This window comes from Moschus berezovskii, chromosome 24 (genome assembly GCF_049115385.1).
Source record: "Moschus berezovskii isolate FMDL1 chromosome 24, NW_MosBer_1.0, whole genome shotgun sequence".
NCBI lineage: Eukaryota > Metazoa > Chordata > Mammalia > Artiodactyla > Moschidae > Moschus > Moschus berezovskii.
This window is the reverse complement of record NC_142483.1, coordinates 26,724,284-26,744,916: the sequence shown is the minus strand read 5'-3', so window position 1 is coordinate 26,744,916 and position 20,633 is coordinate 26,724,284. Positions and strand designations below refer to the sequence as shown.

The window sequence follows — 20,633 nt, the reverse complement described above, 5'->3', positions numbered from 1 at the left end:
TTCCTTCTTCCCAGCTCCTGTCTCCCATTGCTGCTTCCCATTGGCTGAACTGAAGCCAGATGGCCCAGAAGCCTTGAAAACCCAGTGTATAAGTGTCAGCTCCCCTGATAAATAGAGTTTAGATGGGGAAAAACTGAAAAGAAATCTGAGGGCAAATAATGCAGGATGGGAACCGTGAAAAAAAATGTGGGAATGGGGAAAGCATGGCTGGGAAATAAGTTGGAACTAAGAATAAGACTAAACCCCAATATTCAGCCTTGATTGCACATTACACAGTCTCACTTTGCTGTGTTAATGGTGAACAGGCTGTGTTTACTGCAGGTGCGAGCTTTCCTGGGTGCTGTCACACCTTATTTGAGATCCTTCCCCTAGCCCCAGATCACATAGTGCCAGCCTGCTGTGACATGAGCAATTAAAAAATGTTGGTTGAAAAGAATGAATGAGCGAGTGAGTTTCAAGCAGAGTGAGAAAAATGAAGTTAGGGTACAACACCAGGGAAACTTGAATATTCTGGTTCTTTGTGGCTTATGCCTTTGGGACAAACTGTTTTCAGTTTGAATTTTGCTATTCAGTAAGTGTACTGTTTAGGTCTTCCATCTTCTTGTTTTGCAACCATTTCCAATAGATAATCAGTAGTTGTTGTTTCACAGATTATAGGTTTGGATTGATGAATATAATAGCAGTTTTATTCCAGCATAATAAGGAAAACCTCGTTGTTAAAAACTCTTAAAATCATGTTTACCTTTTACTTAAATGGTGTTTGTTTGTATTAGTAATTGTAGCTCATATTACAGTATAGCTCAGCTAATAGGGACATGATAATTTTCAAAAAGATTCACAACATTTTTTGACCATACTGAAAATATTTTGTTTCTTGATGATGGTCTTTTCTAGTGTCTGAAGGAAAGTTGAACAATTCCTTCTAATGAGTAGCAATAGAAATTAAAATAGTTATGCTTCTCTTTTTTCCCTTCAGAAAACCTAATTGAAAATAGCCAGCTTGTTATTTTTAAGGTTTCATTAATGTAGCAAAATAAAATTTTTTTCTACTTTTATGAAATTTCATTTCACTTGATCACATTTAGGCTGCAGATCAAATTAAGAAGCTGTACAATCTCTTCCTGAAAATTGATGCTACTCAGGTGGAAGTAAATCCCTTTGGTGAAACTCCAGAAGGACAAGGTAAGAGAAGGAGAGAGAAAATGAATGAATGTAATTATTTATGCAGACTATAAACTATACAAAAGACTATAGAGCAGCCTTGCATTAATTTCTTTCAGTAATTTAATTCCTGCCATACTTTTAAATGCTCCCATGATGCAATTGAACATTTTAGCACTTGAGTTTGTAGCCAAATGCCAAGCCTCACAGGAAGTTACTTCTTATTTTATTTAGAAACATCCATCTACCATCATCCCCTAGTTTTCAGGTCCCTCCTTGTTGCTATGATGGTAAAGATTTAGGTGTGAACAGGAGCCACAGTGCTTGGGCGTGATGAATACACCTGCTTTTATGGAACTGGAACATTTTAGTTTCACTTTTTAGTTTCTCTAAACCTGCATATGATTTCACATTGTGTCTCCTACTGAAGTTATGTCATCATGGTAGAATCCCTAATGCCCCATCATCGACCTCTTTCACCCCTTGGTTAGCAGCTTTTGCTTCAGGTGGGAGAAGGAGACTTTTTTGTGGGGAAGGTTTTATCTTTTCACTGGGTACTTGTAGTGAATCAGTAACACTCTTACATCTTAGCACCTACCACAATTGCACTGTCTTGCATACAGCAAGTATTCAGTAAGGTCTGAATACTTTGAGAGCAAAAGCTTAAAGATATGCATGTTTAGGGTAGGAGGTAGAATATCAAGGGAATAGGATAGTGTTACCAAATGTACTGGTAAATTCCAGGAACCTTGCCTTTTTAAAATTATATCTCAACCCCCTTTCTTGCTTTTTGCTTAGCATATTGTGGGCTGTCAGTAAATGAGGATTTACCACTGGACTGATAAATACCCATTATGTACAAATACAAATAAGTTGTTGACCAGTGTGGATGGTACAATGCTTTTTCTCTAGTATATTTCAGAGTCAGAATATCCCTGAAACCTAGAGAGGCCTGGGATTGCTGTGTTCCAGCCACGTACAAGGGATAAGCCTCAGGGATTTTTTTGTTTTTGTTTGTAAATCCAAAACAGTGAGTAAAAACATGATAACCTAACTTGTAGGGCACTTTTCAAAATGAGGTGACCGATGATTGTGTAATAAGCATCCAGTGTCAGACACAAAATAGGCTAGTCCCACCCATTCATAAAATATAGTTGTTCTTCTCAAGTAATATAGAAGTAGCCCAGGAAAGGTATAGATTTTATATTTTTATCTATTTATTTTAGTTTTATTTGTATATTTTTGAAGCTTTCAAATTAGGACAGGCAAAGAGCTCATGTTTAAGAAGCCATTGAAATTAATGTTTCATGGCTTACACAAGTGATCACTAGATAAAATCCTGTGGCTGCTGGTTTATAAACAAACTACCTGTATAATTAAATATTTTAAAAATTGCTTTTGACTGTAAAATAATCAGTATTTTCTAGAGAGAGGGGAAGAAAATTGTTTCTTGATCTCATACATCTGGTGCTGTGATAAACGTATGTGTCTTCTTATTTATCATTTAACATAATCCTGCAGTAAGGCGTTGTTATCCCATTTTATAGAATACTGAAAAATGAATTTGTTTCCCCAAGGGCAGCTAGATACTGGAGCTGGGATTCAAATCCTTGTCTTTCATAGTCTGGAATGCATGTTGATTCTGATATGCCAAACTAACTTATGGTGACCTGCTTTCTTTTCTGTTTTTTCCTTCTTAAGCTATTAATTTGCTTTAATCAGAGTGATCTAGAAATAGTCTCCAGTTTGAAAGTATCAGTTAAAATTCATGCTGCATTGAGTGACTGGTAATTAAATCCAAGAGAGGAAGTTCACTCTAAGTTCTTAAAGGTCATACATATATTGCTTTTTAAGCCAATATACATAAGCAACCTGGTTATTTCATAGTAACAAAAAATGGGAATTGAGCCACAGAATGGGATAAAAATGGCATTTTCATTTAACCCTTTGGGAAGCTGTCAGTCACAGAAAGGTTTACAGCAGGGAAGAAGGATATGAGAAACTTTTCCTAGAGAATGTTTGTAAAACCTCATGAAATCTGAAGTTTTCTTTTTAATTATTAAGAGAAAGTATAATTATTGAGCTTCTTTGAAGGAATCCCCATAAAATACATTCCATGTATACAGTTCATTAAAACATAAGTCTTATATGATATTTTTAACAGGAAAGTTTAGCTATTAATTTGTTCATTGTACCATAAAGGTTCAGTTATTGAATTATAATCATAATTAAATAAATATGTTGGTTTATAACTCTAATGAGCAGTAGTCAAATTAAACCCAATTAGGAAACATTGATTACTGACCAAATGTACAAATTAACTTCATCATTGTCACAGTTCCCTAAAACTTTCCTTTATTTAGGAGCTATAAAAGCAGTCATATATATTTTAGCAATATTGACAATATTTATAATCAGAATATTTAAAGTTTTTCCTTTTAGATCAATAATAGGAAAATATATAGCAACCACTAATGCAGAAGAAGCTGAATGGTTCTGTGAAGACCTACAAGATCTCCTAGAACTAACAAGAAAAGATGTCCTTTTCATCCTATGGGACTGGAATGCAAAAGGAAGAAGTCAAGATAACTGGAGTAACAGGCAAGTTTGGTCTTGGAGTACAAAATGAAGCAGATCAAAAGCAAACAGTTTTGCCAAGAGAACACACTGGTCATAACAAATACTTTCTTCCAGCAACACAAGAGATGACTCTACAATGTACATCACCAGATGGTCAATACCAAAATCAGATTGATTATATTCTTTGCAGCCAAAGTTGGAGAGGCTCTATACAGTCAGCAAAAACATGACGGGGAGCTGACTGTGGCTTAGATTATGAACTTCTGATTGCAAAATTCAGACTTAAATTGAAGAAAATAGGGAAAACCACTAGGCCATTCAGGTATGATCTAAATCAAATCCCTTATGATTATACAGTGGAAGTGAGAAATAGATTCAGGGGATTAGATCTGATAGACACAGTGCTTGAAGAACTATGGACGGAAGTTCATAACATTGTACAGGAGGTAGTGACCAAGACCATCCCCAAGAAAAAGAAACACAAAAAGGCAAAATGCTTGCTTGAGGAGGTGTTACAAATAGCTGAGAAAAGAAGAGAAGCAAAATGTAAAAAGGAAAGGAAAGATATACCCATCTCAATGTGGAGTTCCAAAGAATAGCACGGAGAGATAAGAAGCACTTCCTGGGTAAACAGTGTAAAGAGATAGAGGATAACAGTAGAGTGAGAAAGACTAGAGATCTCTTCAGGGCTTCCCAGGTAGTTTAGTGGCAAAGAATCAGCCTGCAATACAGAAGACACAGAAAACGCCATGGGTTCGATAGCTGGAGTGGGAGGATTCCCTGGAGGAGGGTAATGACAACCCATTCCAGTATTCTTACCTTGGAGCATCCCATGGACAGAAGAGCCTGGCAGGCTGCAGTCCATAGGGTCCCGCAGAGCCAGTCATGACTGAAGTGACTGAGCATAAGATGAGAGATCTCTTCAAGAAAATTAGAGACACCAGGGAAACATTTCATGCAAAAATAGGCATGATGAAGGACAGAAATGGTATAGACCTAGAAGAAGCAGAAGATATTAAGAAGAGGTGGCAAGAATACACAGAAGAACTATGCAAAAAAGGTCTTCACGACCCTGATAACCACAGTGGTGTTATCACTCACCTAGAGCCAGACTGGAACGCAGAGTCAAGTTGGTCTTAGGAAGCATCACTACAAACAAAACTAGTGGAGGTGATGGAATTCCTGCTGAGCTATTTCAAATCCTAAAAGATGATGCTGTGACAGTGCTGCACTCAATATGCCAGCAAATTTGGAAGACTCAGCAATGGCCACAGGACTGGAAAAGATCGGTTTTCATTGTAGTCCCAAAGAAGGACAATGCCAAAGAATGTTCAGACTACTGCACAGTTACACTCATTCACATGCTAGTGAGGTCATGCTCAAAATCCTTCACATGATTAAACATTACGTGAACCGAGAACTTCCAGATGTACGTGCTGGGTTTAGAAGAGGTAGAGGAACCAGAGATCAAATTGCCAACATTCACTGGGTCATAGAAAAAGCAGGAGAATTCCAGAAAAACGTCTACTTCTGCTTCATTGACTATGCTAAAGCCTTTGACTGTGTGGATCACAACAAACTGAAAAATTCTTCAAGAGATGGAAATACCAGATCACTACCTGCCTTCTGAGAAACCTGTATGCAGGTCAAGAATCAGTAGTTAAAAGCAGACATGGAACAATGGCCTGGTTCCAAATTGGGAAAGGAGTATTGTCATCCTGCTTATTTAAGTTTGCAGAATACATTATGCAGAATGGTGGGCTGGATGAAGCACAAGCTGGAATCAAAATAGCCAGGAGAAATATCAATAACCTCAACTATGCAGATGACACCACCCTTATGGCAGAAAGTGAAGAGGAACTAAATAGCCTTTTGATGAAGGTGAAAGAAGAGAGTGAAAAAACTGGCCTAAAACCCAACATTCAAAAAGTTAAGATAATGGTATCCCTGTTCCCATCCCTTTATGGAAAATATATGGGGAAACAATGGAAACAGTGATGGACTTTATTTTCATTGGCTCCAAAATCACTGCAGATGGTGACTGCAGCCATGAAATTAAAAGACATTTGTTCTTTGGAAGGAAAGAACCAACCTAGACAGCATATTAAAAAGCAGAGACATTACTTTGCTGCAACAGGACTGTCTAGTCAAAGCTATGGTTTTTCCAGTCGTCATGTATGGATGTGAGAGCTGGGCTGTAAAGAAGGCTGAGTGGCAAAGAATTGATGCATTTGAACTGTGTTTGAGAAGACTCTTCAGAGTCCCTTGACTCTCAATCAGATAAAGCCAGTGAACCGTAAAGGAAATCAATTCTGAGTATCCATTGGAAGAACTGATGGTGAAGCTGAAGCTCCTGTACTTGGCCACCTGATGTGAAGACCTGATTCATTGGAAAAAACCCTGATACTGGGAAAGATTGAAGGCAGGAGGAGAAGGGGATGACAGAGGATGAGATGCTTGGATATCATCACCAACTCAATGAATGTGTTTGAGCAAGCTCCGGGAGATGATGAAGAACAGGGAAGCCTGATGTGCTGCAGTTTTTGGGGTCACAAAGAGTTGGACATGACTGAGCCACTTAACAACAGGCAAAATATATTACCTTTCCCATTAAAACTTTGTGTAACAGTTACTCTTTTAATTTAGAAGTTTAAGAAAGTTGTCATTATACCAAACTTTTTAATTAAAAAATTTTATTTTAAACTTACTTATTGTATAGTTCCTTTGTAAAAACTTTCTTCAGTCTTGTCTTACTTGTTGAGTATCTTTTCAAAATCCAGGAGACTGGTCCTATGAATGGTACATAGTGGAATAAATAGCATTGGCCTCGATAATATCTATACTGCTTATAGATTATTATTCCGTGGGGAATTTTTGGTAAGAAGTACACCCAAATAATGATTTTTTTCCAGTGTGATTAATAGTCTGGTTCAAACATCTAAGTTGGCACTACTGACTGTAATGTAGTTTAGTAGTTTAGTGTCTGCTGCTGCTGCTGCTAAGTCGCTTCAGTCACGTCCGACTCTGTGCAACCCCATAGACGGCAGCCCACCAGGCTCCCCCATCCCTGGGATTCTCCAGGCAAGAACACTGGAGTGGGTTGCCATTTCCTTCTCCATTAGTGTCTGCTAGTTAGGATTATAATGGTTGTTAGTGACAGAGAACTGCATCAGCCTGATTTTTGTGAAAAAGTCCCCTGAGGACGAGGGTTCTCATTTTACTTGTGTTACGGAGAAGTTTAGGAGTAAACTGGCTAAAGGAATGAAGGGAATCAGGGATTCTCTGCTTGTCCTTAGCTGCTTGCTTCTAACTCTGCATCTTTATCAACCAGCATCTCTGGAGCTGTCAGTGAAGATGGTTCCCAGTTCCCATCCTCCTCCTTCAGCAGGCTTTAACAGTCCTTTCAGATGATACTGATTGGTCCTACTTGGGTCCTGCTGGAATCACATGGTATCAGAAAAAGGCAGTTTCTCTGTGGAAAAAGGGACATTGAGTCAAAACATGCCTATGAGAATGACCTAACTTTTCTTGAACTGAAAGCAAGCTATCAATTAAATAGAGAGAAATGGACTATTTTCCTTACTGTCTAGTTTGCAGTGCCAGGTTTTATTCATTAAATCTGTAGCCAGGTAAAAAATAGGTTTTAAAAAATAGATATACCTATCTTCATTCATATACTTATTTTGTAAGACACTGTGTGAGTTTATATCCTATTTCTTTTCGCCCCACTTTCAGTCAGATATGCCTGCACATAGACACTTTTCTTTGGTATCTTTAAAACAATGTTTCTCAATGGCAAAGATGGGCATCTTGTTCCCCAGGGACTCTTTGGCAATGTCTAGACACTTTTTTTTTTTAAATTAAAATATAATTGACATATAACCTTATGTTAGTTTCAAGTATATACCATAATGATTTGATATGTATATATGTGTCTGTATCTCTTTAGCCAAATGATCACCATAGTGAATCTAGTTAGCATCCATTTTTGTTGTCACAACTTGGGATGTGTGATGTTACTTGCTTCTAGAGGATAGAGGCCAGGGATGCTGCTAAACATCATACAGTGCACAGTGCTGTCTCCCTCATCAGAAAATGATCTCACTCAATATGTCAGTAGTCCTGAGATTAAGAATTCCTGTGCTCTAAGGCATTTTCATCAGTTGGAGACCAAATTCATTCACTGAGCTAAAGAAATTAAACACAATTTATTTTATTTTTTTTGTAATTAATTAATTTTTTATTGGAGGTAAATTATTTTACAATATTATATTGGTTGGTTTTGCCATACATTGACATGAATTCGCCCCGGGTTTACATAAGTTCCCCCTCCTGAACCCCCCTCCCCCCTCCCTCTTCCCTTTATCCTCCCTCTGGGTCATCCCCGCATGCCAGCCCCGAGCATCCTATAAGATGCATTGACCCTGAACTAGTGATTTATTTCACATATGACAACATACGTGTTTCAATGCCATTCTCCCAAATCATCCCACCCTCACCCTCTCCCACAGAGTCCCAAAGACTGTAAACACAATTTAAAACCAAGACTCTCTGGCCAAGAATCCATGGGAATTAAGGTTGGGTGATACAAAGTTAAATGGCATATCAAATTCCTTTCTTTCTTCAGATTAATTTCCCTAAATAACTATCCTGTTGCTCTGTGCCCATGTTGTTGGTGGGTGTTTCTCTGTATTTCTTTCTTTATACATAAGACTCTATTTTCGAGAACATTCTCCCTTCTTTACCTCCCTCTAAAGTTCCCTCCCGCCTCGTATCTATTTTTCTCCTTTCACAGCAACTAAAGAAAAGTTCTCAAAAAGTATACAACTCCTCAAACAGTAACATTTAACAGAAAGTGGGACTAATTGGGAAGTATCAGCGTTTTAAGGCCATCTTAGCAAAGTGCTTTTCTGTAGCACATTACGGTTATTTATCATAAATCAAATTCAGTACATTGCTGAAGACAAGTTATTTTTCAAACTAATTATGACAGTCTTATTTCCTGTTGTGTTTATGTTTCTTTTATGTGTGAATCTTCCCCTCTGAAATGTATTTTTCTTTTGTTTAATTCTGTGGCACATTCTTTTGTTAAAACTCTAGGGTCAGAGGCCAATAACTGCCAGTCACGCTGTTTATTGAGGTTGTTGAATTAGCAGCTCACAGGATCTCACACCATTAAACAAAACGACAAAAACACCCTATGAATATAAGTACCGCAGCTTTCTTTGATATTCGTTCAGAAGGAAAATTCATTTGTATAATCTATCAAGCATGTAACCATGTGCTTTTGATGGTTAAAATTGTTTTATAAATATTAATAGGTGTGTTTTTTTCACCCACTTTGTACATAGAATGGCCTTTGTTCAAGTTGAATTTTCTATAGAATTGAAGTGTCATTAATGTGACATTGAAAATCTTAATGTCTGAACCAAGCTCAGCACCTCCAAAAATATATTTTACCATAGTGTATTGTTTTATTAAATGAAAAAGCCAAGGTCTTAGCAAGGAAGTTTATTTTATTGTGCTCTTATTGACATAAACAATCCATTTTTAATCCACCAGTTCTGAAAGTGTTCTTGGAGGGGGTCTTCCAGGGGGAAATTAGCATGTAAGTGTCAGTTGGCGTTAAGGGATTGATCTGTTCCTTTTGTGCCAGCTGCAGGTTTTGGTTTAGTTTGTTTGTTACACTTTTTTGTTTTCACATTACTGTGATGCACTTTTCTAAGTTTCTCTCTCACTAATACATATATGATACCTGTGTCTATTTTTTCAGTTGTTAAAGTAGGATATGGATGTGATGCGAACTGGAGCTTTGCTGGGAGTGGCAACCTGTTTCTGTAAAGCGACAGTAAACATTAGGGGGTTTGGAGGCATTATAGTCTCTATTGCAGCCACCTAACATTATTTTGCCAACCAAGGTCCGTCTAGTCAAGGCTGTGGTTTTTCCTGTGGTCATGTATGGATGTGAGAGTTGGACTGTGAAGAAAGCTGATCGCCGAAGAATTGATGCTTTTAAACTGTGGTGCTGGAGAAGACTCTTGAGAGTCCCTTGGACTGCAAGGAGATCCAACCAGTCCATTCTAGAGGAGATCAATCCTGGGTGTTCATTGGAAGGACTGATGCTAAAGCTGAAATTCCAATACTTTGGCCACCTCATGTGATGAGTTGACTCACTGGAAAAGACTCTGATGCTGGGAGGGATTGGGGGTGGGAGGAGACGGGGACGACAGAGAATGAGATGGCTGGATGGCATCACCGACTCTGTGGACATGAGTTTGAGTGAACTCCGGGAGTTGGTGATGGACAGGGAGGCCTGGCGTGCTGTGATTCATGGGGTCTCAAAGAGTCGGCTACGACTGAGCGACTGAACTGAACTGAACTGAATAGATACTAGGCTGGAGGGAACTTCAGAGGGTGGTAAAGAACTGAGAATGTTCTCGAAAATAGAGTCTTATGTATAGTCTCTATTGTTGCTGTTGTTTTAGGACAGCAACCAGAGAGGTTTGTAAATGAATGGTTGTGACTGAATAACAGTAAAACTGTGGTTACAAACACTGGCAGTGAGCTTGCCTAAGGGCTACTCTACCCCCACCTGACTTAGAGTCTCACTTGGGGCTTTTTTAAACCCATCTATAACCACCCTGACCTTATACAAAGGTGTGGTGTGATTCAAGCATCACCAAGTCATCTCTTTCAACATTGCCCTTTAAGAAAAATCTCCTTCTCTTGTCAGTTCCAAAGCCTGGAATGCCAACCATTAAAATCCTTCCTGTGGAAAAAGGTAATCTATACATGTGTAAACTCTAGTAGGCATTAGTTTAGATTTACTCTGAACAGAAGTCTAGGATTATAAGGGAGAGGAATAAGTACAGGTCATTTTCAGTGATAGGAAGAGAAGAGAATCCTGTATCCTGGGCCCTAAGGACCTGTCCTGTTTCTGAAGCCCTAAGAAAGCACTGTGCATGTAGAAGATGGCAGTGGTAATAATAAAAATCACCAGTAAGTGCCAGCTGTTAGCGAGGCTAAGTGCTTGTATGCATCCTGCCCTTCTAGCAGCACAAGGCAGTAGAAAATGCTCTGGTCCCACTTGATTGACAAGACCACTGGACTTAAGAGAGGCAATGGCTCCCTGGTTAGTATGATGGTTGTAATTCCTCCCCAGGTGTTTTTGATACTAGAGTCTACATTAAGTGGTCAAGTTCAAGGGAAAACTTTCAAATGAGGTAACATTATAAACAGAGATTGTTAGGCTGGAAAGCACTTTGTATGTTTGAGACCGTTTTAAAAATACTGAGCAGATTTAACAAATATGTGTCTAACAGACTTCATGTACCTCAAAGGCTTTATTTCCCCTCTGCCACCACCCTCCCCGGAAAAAATTTAGGTATTAATGGTGGCAGTTCAATTTTGGTTATCTTTCTTTACTCTTAAGTTGCTTTATTTGCTTCCTGTTTGTGTAGTGTTTTTAACTTCTAAAAGCACTTGAACATATATACATTTGACCTAATTATGCTGTTTACTTTTCTCTACAAAGAGAGCATGTTTGGCAAGGGCCCATTGTAGATACACCTTTTTCTTACCTACAGATAACCCTATCATCCCGCTGTCACTATCTTTAAGTCCTTTTTTAACTCTTAAAGTTCTCTCAAGGTGGTCCCCAAACAGTGAACTCATTTCTGTACTAGGCATAAATGCCATACTACAGGAAAAAGAGACTTTTGAAAATCTGACTTGGCAGGCATTTAGCTGAGACTGCTTTCTGAGCTTTGCATACATAGCTGTTAATTATACTCTCTCTCAAGTAGCTAGTAGTCTTTACAAGGAGCAAAGATCAGCCTGGACCTATTTTGATATACTGGTTTATTGATCTTGACCAAGAATTCTTTTATTTGAAACTCTTCACTTAGGAAGTCAGTTTCATAGCATTTGCACATTCATTCTGAACATGTTGGTTCCAAGTAATCTTGACAGTGAGTAATGAAGGAGCTAAAATTGCTAATAAATTAATTAAAGTATGTTTATAAACCCAGTGGAAAGCCAACAGTGACATTGCTTTCCTGCTGATTGTTATAGAAGTCATTAATTGCTGAGACAATACTACTGTAGCAAGCAGAGAACATTGGCCAGTTCCTTTGCTAACTAGGATCCTGTCATTAGGATTTCTGGAAGGTAATTACTCATTTGCCCTGTATATTCATAGTATGTGGGTAAAGTGGTTGGACATTTTGTGGGAAGACAAAGGACTCAGGCAGACATTAAATTCCATATAATATTGTCCCTTGTCAGTCATTGCTACTTTAAGTACTTTGTGGTTGGACTTTTATTTATGCAGAGAATTATTTGATGTTAATATGCCAGTTCTTTACAGATTTGTACCAGAATCCTCACTTATTGTGGTAAAGAGACTTAAAAAAAATAAAAATAAAAACCCTCTCTCTGGGGTCTTTAACTCCAGGATGCTACAAGGTAACAATATTGTCTTTTCATAAGAAGCCGGTGGTATTAACAAACCATGGTCATTACTTTCCAGTGAAATGCACATAGGTGATTGTTTTACTGAAAAGACTTAGGTGCCTATGAGCAGTATTGGTGGAGAATGAATAATATCTAAATTCATGGTCATCGATCCCTGCCTGTCGATATCTCAAGTGAAGTAGAAGATTATTACGGAGTATCATCCTAGACAATAATTTCTGTTCTGAAGGATGTAATAGAAGAGATCAGATCCAAGACACCAGAATGCCACCACTCCCCACCATAGTAGCTCCCTGATTGCACATGTGGAAGATCTACAAGTCAAGGAAAACTATCTGTGGTCCATTCCTGTCACTAAGTGAGATTCACTGTGTCCAGGGCTCCTCGCTAGTTGGGGAGTTAGAGATTCCTTCTAGCACCAGTGGGTGGAGACCGTCTGGTAATAATGTCTGGCAGCCTTCCACTGTAACAGACCAGTCTTGGCCGCTTAATGTTTTGTAACTTGAATCACAGGAATCAATAGGTGGTTCTACTCACATCAAGATCATGGTATACTTTTAGCAGACCCCAGAGTAAGTATATCAGCAGTCTGGGGATTGTCTTTTTCTACTTTTCAAATATGGAAACTGAGGTCCAGCAAGAAAGTAGGTTATTTTTATCAAGGTTACAGAGTTAGTTAAGGATCAAATAAGTTAAAAAAATCTAATGATTCTGACTTGGTGTTCTTTCCACTAAATCTTCTAGACATATTCGGGAGGATAGTGACTAAATAGAAACTTCATTTTGCAACATCAGAAAATGGCTGTAGGAGGACAGCAATATTAAGCATTATTGTCTAGTCTATCTTTGCATTGACAGGAAAGGTTAACTACTAAAAATAGGAACTGTAATAAAAATTGCAAATCAAAGCTATATTTAGCTATGCCAGTGTGTAGCTTTTAAAGAGTGATGGCAACTTATATTGTCATTTCATAGAAACCAACAGATAAAAATTATTATGCTTTTTATTAGAATGTAAGTCCCTTGAAAAGTGAAAGTGAAGTTGCCCAGTCGTGTGTGACTCTTAGCGACCCCATGGACTCAAGCCTACCAGGCTTCTCCATCCATGGGATTTTTCAGGCAAGAGTACTGGAGTGGGTTGCCATTGCTTTCTCCAAAAACAGGGATTGTGTCATATTTGTCTTTGTAGTCTTAAAGTTTAAAGATAAAGCCTTAACAGCATCTCCTGTCTGAAGCCTGAGAAAATGACAGTATTCAATTTTATTTCTCCTGCACTTTTCAGCCTGGAGAACTTATTGGATTGGCCAAAAAGTTCATTTGAACCTTTCTGTTACATCTGACAGAAAAACTTGAATGAACTTTTTGGCCAACCCAGTAATTTATAGATCATTAGGAGATATTTAGGTATGTTTGTGTTTTCTTTATTAGTTGTCTGTTTTGATGCCAAGATAAACTTTGATGACAACGCAGAATTCCGACAAAAGGATATATTTGCTATGGATGACAAATCAGAGAATGAGCCCATTGAAAATGAAGCTGCCAGATATGATCTAAAATACATAGGACTGGACGGGAACATTGCCTGTTTTGGTAAGAAAGCATTATATCAAAATAATAATTTGTGAATTAGAGACCCCTCGTTTCTAAAATGTTATTTCCCAATCGCAAGTGAACATATGAGATTTTTATAGCCAAAAATTCTTAAAAAAAAAATAAAAACAAAATTTCTTTCAAAAGTTCATTTTGACCTGTGGTCACTGGTTTAAAGCAGGGTTTTTCACTTCTTGCCCTATGGACATTTAGGGTGGGCTAATTCTTTGCTGTCGGGCTCTTTCCTTTGTTGCATTGTCACCAGTTGTGACAATCAAAAATGTCTCCAGACATTACCTTCTGGTAAGCACAGTCACCCCAGTTCAGGACCAGTATTTTAAAGCATCTCAGTTGAACTTTGACTAGTAAAAGTTAGAACCTTTGCCAAAATTTGTGTTTAAAATATATAGCTTTCTTAGAGGAAGTTGAAGAGAATGCATGCTTTAATCATTATACTAAAGTTTGTGGTTCTGTGAAAACCAAATGATCAAATGTTTACTCCATTATGTCAGCTTATTAATAAGACAGTTGATTTTATTATAGTCATCTAAATTTGTGATACTGGCTTATTAGCAGAGATAAGGATAAGTCTAAAGAGGCAATATAATTTCTGTTATTGTCCAAAGCATATAATACTGAGATTTATACGCTTCTATGTTTCTGGTGGAACCAATTCATTGCACTTGAAACAGAGGTCTCAATCTTAATGGAATTAAAATAAAAAAGATTTGTAGCTCATTAAACCAACAGTATCATTATATTCAGAACTGAACAGACCTCATCTAGTAGTTTGCTGTTCATACAGTAGAAAATGACATCCAATTACAAGTGATACCAAAAGCTCTTTCTTTATATTGGAACAAAAACTCTTATGTACTAGATCATTCACATCATTCTTATCTTGATAAGCTAATGTGCTCTCAATATTTGTAGGCATTTAGAAAGGGGAAAGATTTAGTGGTGTGTTTAGAGCAAATTAAATGTATGCTCTTTGTAGCCTCTGTAGGAGTATGCATGATTTGGCCAAGGTGGCAGTCTCAAAAGTAGGATTAACACATTTCACATTGTTTTAAGATCATATGTAAATTATTTTTATATTAGTTGTCCCAGGCTTAGTTAGTCACAGTTCATAGGCATTATCTGAGGAATACAAAGTCAGAAAATGTGAAAGGTACTTTACCTGAAGAGTTTCTATAATGTTCAGGAGATTTTTTTTTTTTTTTTTTGGTGGGGAGGACTTTCTAACTAAGGAAAATAATTTCCTATAATGAGGCATAGGAAGCAAAAGAAGTGCAATTGGTCAATAAAACTTAGCTCTGGAAAATAAAAATTTTGATGTTAAAACTTTTTTTTTTTTAAAGAAAGCTTCTAGGATGTTGACGTATTTTAGTTCTAGTTTTAATGATCAGGTTGCTAGCAAACATTTCTTACATTAATTTGAAACAGTAACAGTGGTTAGGAATGTTGTTTTGATGCTGTCATTTGTTCATTTGTTTTCTTCGTTTCTCCAGAGAACACATAAACTTGCATAGTTGCACTGAGTGTAAAAAAGTGTTTCAGTCCTATTGAAGTTGGAACCCCTATGGTTCAACCCCCTGAGGGATGCCACATTCAAAGGAGCATATTCACAGCAAGCAAAAAATGGAAAAAAAAAATCACTTCCTTTACTCAAATCTCTTAAAGAATATGAAAAATGATGTAATTCATAGGTTCTAGCAACTTTTTATAGCCTTTTCCCTCTCTCCCAAATCTCTTAAACTTTACTGTCTAGAACCTAAAACCCTTTACTAGTAGTCCACATTTATTGCTTACTGAATGAAGCTCTTCCCTTCTTTGTCTTTCCCAGATTGATTTAGCTTCTCAATAAATCCTTCTCCCCATTCCTGGGTATTTTTTGTTTATTCTTTGTACATTTTCTGTTTCTGTGTTTTTAACGTCTGTGAATTTATCTGGTTGAATAAAATGTCAAGTAGGCTGGAAACTGGCTTATTAATGTCGGGTTTCTCTTTTAGTAATATGGAGGAGGGCCAAAGTTTGTGCACCCTTTGCTGTTGCCATATTTATCTTGCCTTGTGTGCCATTTGCTTTTCACAGTTAACGGTGCTGGGCTCGCCATGGCTACCTGTGACATCATTTTCCTGAATGGTGGGAAGCCAGCCAACTTTTTGGATCTTGGTGGTGGTGTGAAGGAATCTCAAGTATATCAAGCGTTCAAACTACTCACAGCCGATCCTAAGGTAACTTCCCTCTTTGTAGGAGAGGTTGCCTGGTGTAATGATTTCTCACCGTAACGATCTGCCTTGTTCCTACTGCTGAGGATTAATAAGCCAGCACATGTATAACACTTTCCAGCCCCAGGTGCAAATACTGCCTTATATCACACTGGAATTCATGATGGCTTAAATCATCTGGGTAAAAGGCTTATAAGAACCCCTAGGATCTTACTTCAGGGCCGGTGCTTATAACATTCTGAGAGGTCGAAGGAAATTTTTTTAAACAGTGTCATGCAAATAAAGAAATATTGGTTGGCATGAAATATTTTTTGTGTGTACTTAACAATGAAGTGATTAGTTCTATGCTTATGTGAATTAGAGAGGACTGAGTCTCAGATTCCTTCCTCAAAGGTGCTGAGGTATTATAAGATTAAGACGGAAGAAAATTACAGGGTTATAATATTATGTATTACTGGAAAATGATGACCTCACATCCTTTTATATGCTTTTTAATTTTCATCTTTAATGATTGCATGTGTTATAGCTTGTAACATATGCTCTAAGTGCATATAATGTTATTCCTTGGGCATCTTTTCTTCTTAGCTAGAATGTAGCTGTCATGCTAGGTGCGTAGTAGGTATTTGGTAAATACTTAATCAGTTTAAAGACCAGTATGATTTGCATCCATTGTAGATATTCAGTTGTCTATGATAAGATTTAAGTAGATATCAGTACTCGTGCCTGGAGAATCCCATGGACGGAGGAGCCTGGTAGGCTATAGTCCATGAGGTTGCTCAGAGTCGGACACGACTGAGCCACTTCACTTTCACTTTTCACCTTCATGCATTGGAGAAGGAAATGGCAACCCACTCCAGTGTTCTTGCCTGGAGAATCCCAGGGACGGGGGAGCCTGGTGGGCTTCCGTCTATGGGGTCACACAGAGTCGGACATGACTGACGCGACTTAGCAGCAGCAGCAGCATTATATAGAAAGACTAATATTTTTCAAATATGTGTTCAAATGTTGTCTGAAATTAATATGGAAACTTCCCATTCATAAGTAGACTGGCATTTTGGGCCTCCTGTGTATACATTTTGTCTTAGGTTAGTGGTATGCTTGTCTGTTTTCATTATGACTTAGTTGGTAACCTTACATATTTTAAAATCTTTTTCTTATAATAACACACACACACATAAAATGGTTAAACATTATCAGCAACTTATCTTCATTTCTGCACTGCTGTTCAGAAATAGCAAAGTGACTGAAGTCCAAAGTCACTCAGCCATGAATTGTCCACAGGTGATTTTTCTGTTAACAGAAGCACCTTGTTTTCATTGGTTAAGTAGGGACATTATCAGAGGCTCCCTAATCATTTAAGAATTCATTTATCCCTCTTTTCTACTCCTTTCTAAGGGAAGAATCATTTTTATCCCAGGGATTTTCAAAGCAATTGAAATCTGTAAATACCATGTACAAAATACACAGCTCTTTCAACTGCTTGAACCACAAAATACCCAGAGGACAAGCAACTGTAATAAAGTACTGCACATTTAGTGTTGACTGAAATTCAGTACTAAGCGTTAAAGAGAGCCAGGAAGGATTAGATCTACCAGGACAATCATATTGCATTTTCTTTGGAGTATCTTTTCTTAGTGGCTGATCCTGAATTTTAATTTTATTAAAGTACAGGAAGGGAATGAAAAATCACTTGGAAAGCCTGTTTTTTTTTTTTTTTTTTTTTTTAAACAATCTCTTCAAAAATGTTGACTCTTCTATTTTCAAGTGCTGGGAGTATTTAAACTTTGTTGAGATTGGTTGTCATCTTGGGTAGATAAAGGTATGTGGGAGTTATTTTATTTTTCTCATGCTATATCAGGAAAATGAATGCTTGGCTCATCTCACAGTACATTTTCCAAATCTTGAAATTTCAAAGTCAGTTTAAAAAGCATAGAAATGTAATGGGTATTTTCAATCCTGGCGTTGTTTCACAGATTTCAGGGAACAGAGGCTAAAAAATAGTATAGATGAATTGATTGGATCTTGCAAGGAAACTGGTTGTAATTCTGGCAGTGATTATTTCAAGTAGAACCCCATCCAGTTGCTCAGAACTAGAGATTCCCCAGAGCCCAAAGCTAATTATTTCAAAGGTATTGATTTTCTTGTTAGATATAAGGATTAGTCAGTTGAATACACTGAAACTAAAAATAACAGAAGGCTCATTGTTGTTAAACTTAAATCAAGTGATAGTAGCAACTGCTTGTTTGTTATATGTACAAGCTAATTCTATTGATCAAGTAATAAACATGCTCATTCAAGAAAAATATTATGCATTGACATGTATTTCCACTCATAATATCTGCCATGGAGCTGAGACTTAACATTTATTTCACTTGACTATTAGTTCAAATGCTGATTTTCATTGGGACCTAACACAAGTACCTTTATAACTAATGTGTCCCTTATTTGTTTGTAGTATTTGTAAAATGAAGTTCCTCTGCAAAACTGTTTAAGAATTTTTCCAAGATAGCGCACTTTCTAAACTGGATTTCTATGAAAAGTATCATTAAATATTTTATAATTCTGTTATTTTCCAGCTGGGCTTGAGATGAGAGAAAGGTAATAGAGTTTGTTCTGCTGGTGGTGGAACAGATACGATCTCATCCTCATCATTTTAACTTATAAGATTCTAAACACAGGTGTTCTTAAAATCATAGGGAATAAAATTGTTTTAGAAAGTAAAAGTAGGATTCTGTGCCAGTCTATAAAGAATTTGAGCACATTTAAAGGAGAAGTACTATCAAGAATGTTAGCATTATGTTTTTATTTTTATTTTCCTGAGTCATGCTTTTGACTTTTGTTTTTGATTTTGAACTTAGAATTCCAAAGGTATAGAAAATGAGTACAACATCATGTGGAGTATGTAGAACATGTTGTGTAAATGAATTAAAGGAAGAGATGGTTGATATGAATCTCAACAGTAACCTCTGCTCTGTTGTCCAAAGTTAAGCCAGTCTATTGCCCTCTGGAGGCCTGATTTTGAAAAGCAGTGGCTTATGACTTGTGAGGTCTGTTCTCTTATTTGACTGTGCTTCCTGGTTTAGGTCCAATATAGAGTCCAATTTTCAAAGCCTTTTAGGAAGGAAATGTGCTATATAAGCACAAAATACTTGGAAGAGATTCTTAGTGGGGCTCAGGTGCCAAGCAGCCTGGGTTCCAATTCTGTCTTTAACATGTGTTGACTGTGGCACCTTGGGCATGTCATGTAACTTTTATGTGTCTTGGTTTCCTATTTTATAAAATGGAGATAGTAGTAGTACTTATTACCTCAGAGAGTTACTTCATTGTATGAATTGAGACACATATATTTCCCATTTAAAGGGCAATGATTTCACGTGACAGTACTGTCTAAAAATTTTAATGAACTTTTATTAAAATATAGCTTTCATAAAGAACACTGTACAAATTATAAGTAGATAGTTGAATGAATTATGAAAAAGTGAACATATTTGTGGATCCTCTGACCACATCAGGATATAGGAAATTCCCAGTGTTATGGACTGAGTATGTTTTCTTATAATTTATATGTTGAAATCCTACCCCTCAGTGTGATGGTGTGAGGAGGTGAGGACTTTGGGCTGTAATTAGATCATGATAGTGGGATTAGTGCCCTTATGAAAGAGATTCCCAGAGAACTCTCTTACCCCGTTCACGGTGTGAGGATATTGCTGGAAAATGGCCACCTGTGTACTAATTAGCGGCCACTGAATGTGCTGGTGACTTGATCTTGGACTTGCCAGCTTCCAGAATTGGGAGAAATGAATGCTTTTTAAACCACTCAGTCTATGGTAGTTTGTCACAGCAGTTTGAATGCACTAGGACATCACCGTCCCAGCAGTGCTTTATGCCTCCTTACTATCTCCCTCAACCCTGCTTTCTTCCCAAAGCTAATGCTCTCCTAACTTCTACTATCAAAGTTGCCTGGTTTTGAGCATAATACAAATGGAATCATACAGTGTATATACTTTTGTATTTGTCATATTTCATTTGACTTTTTATCTCAGATTCAATCATATTTTATGTAGCAGCCGTTCACTTACCCTTATTGCTGTATAGTATTCTGTTGTATAACTTGACAAGAGCTTTTTTATGTCATCTTCTATTGATAGACATTTGTGTGAGTCTCATTTTTTACTACTATGAATAATGATGCTATGAACATCATCATACATGCCATTTGGAGCGTATTTTTGTGGTGTATATGCTTGGATGTAGAGTTTGTAGGCAACAGGGTATGCATATACTCAGTTTGAATGGTACTACCAGTTTTCTAAACAGGCCAGTTTACATTCTGATAGGCATGTGTGGGAAGTCCAGTTTTTCCACACCCTCACGAACAATTTTGTTATTCTGGTAGGCATGTGGTAGTATTTATTGTGGTTTAAAGCCGTTCCCTCATAACTAATCAGGATGAACACCTTTTCATGTGTTTATTCAGTTCAGTTCAGTTCAGTTCAGTCGCTCAGTCGTGTCCGACTCTCCGCGACCCCATGAATCACAGCACGCTAGGCCTCCCTGTCCATCACCAACTCCCGGAGTTCACTCAAACTCATGTCC

General features: G+C 37.4%; 1 protein-coding gene across 1 annotated transcript in view; it reads left to right on the top strand.

Annotated features, from left to right (window-relative positions):
• SUCLG2 (succinate-CoA ligase GDP-forming subunit beta) overlaps positions 1–20,633 on the top strand; it is a 294,314-nt gene that overhangs the window by 156,978 nt on the left and 116,703 nt on the right. The window contains exons 7-9 of the mRNA XM_055414285.2: positions 1,086–1,182; positions 13,645–13,806; positions 15,901–16,043. Of these exons, the coding sequence (XP_055270260.2) occupies positions 1,086–1,182; positions 13,645–13,806; positions 15,901–16,043 (402 nt within the window). The remainder of the gene's footprint in view (positions 1–1,085; positions 1,183–13,644; positions 13,807–15,900; positions 16,044–20,633) is intronic.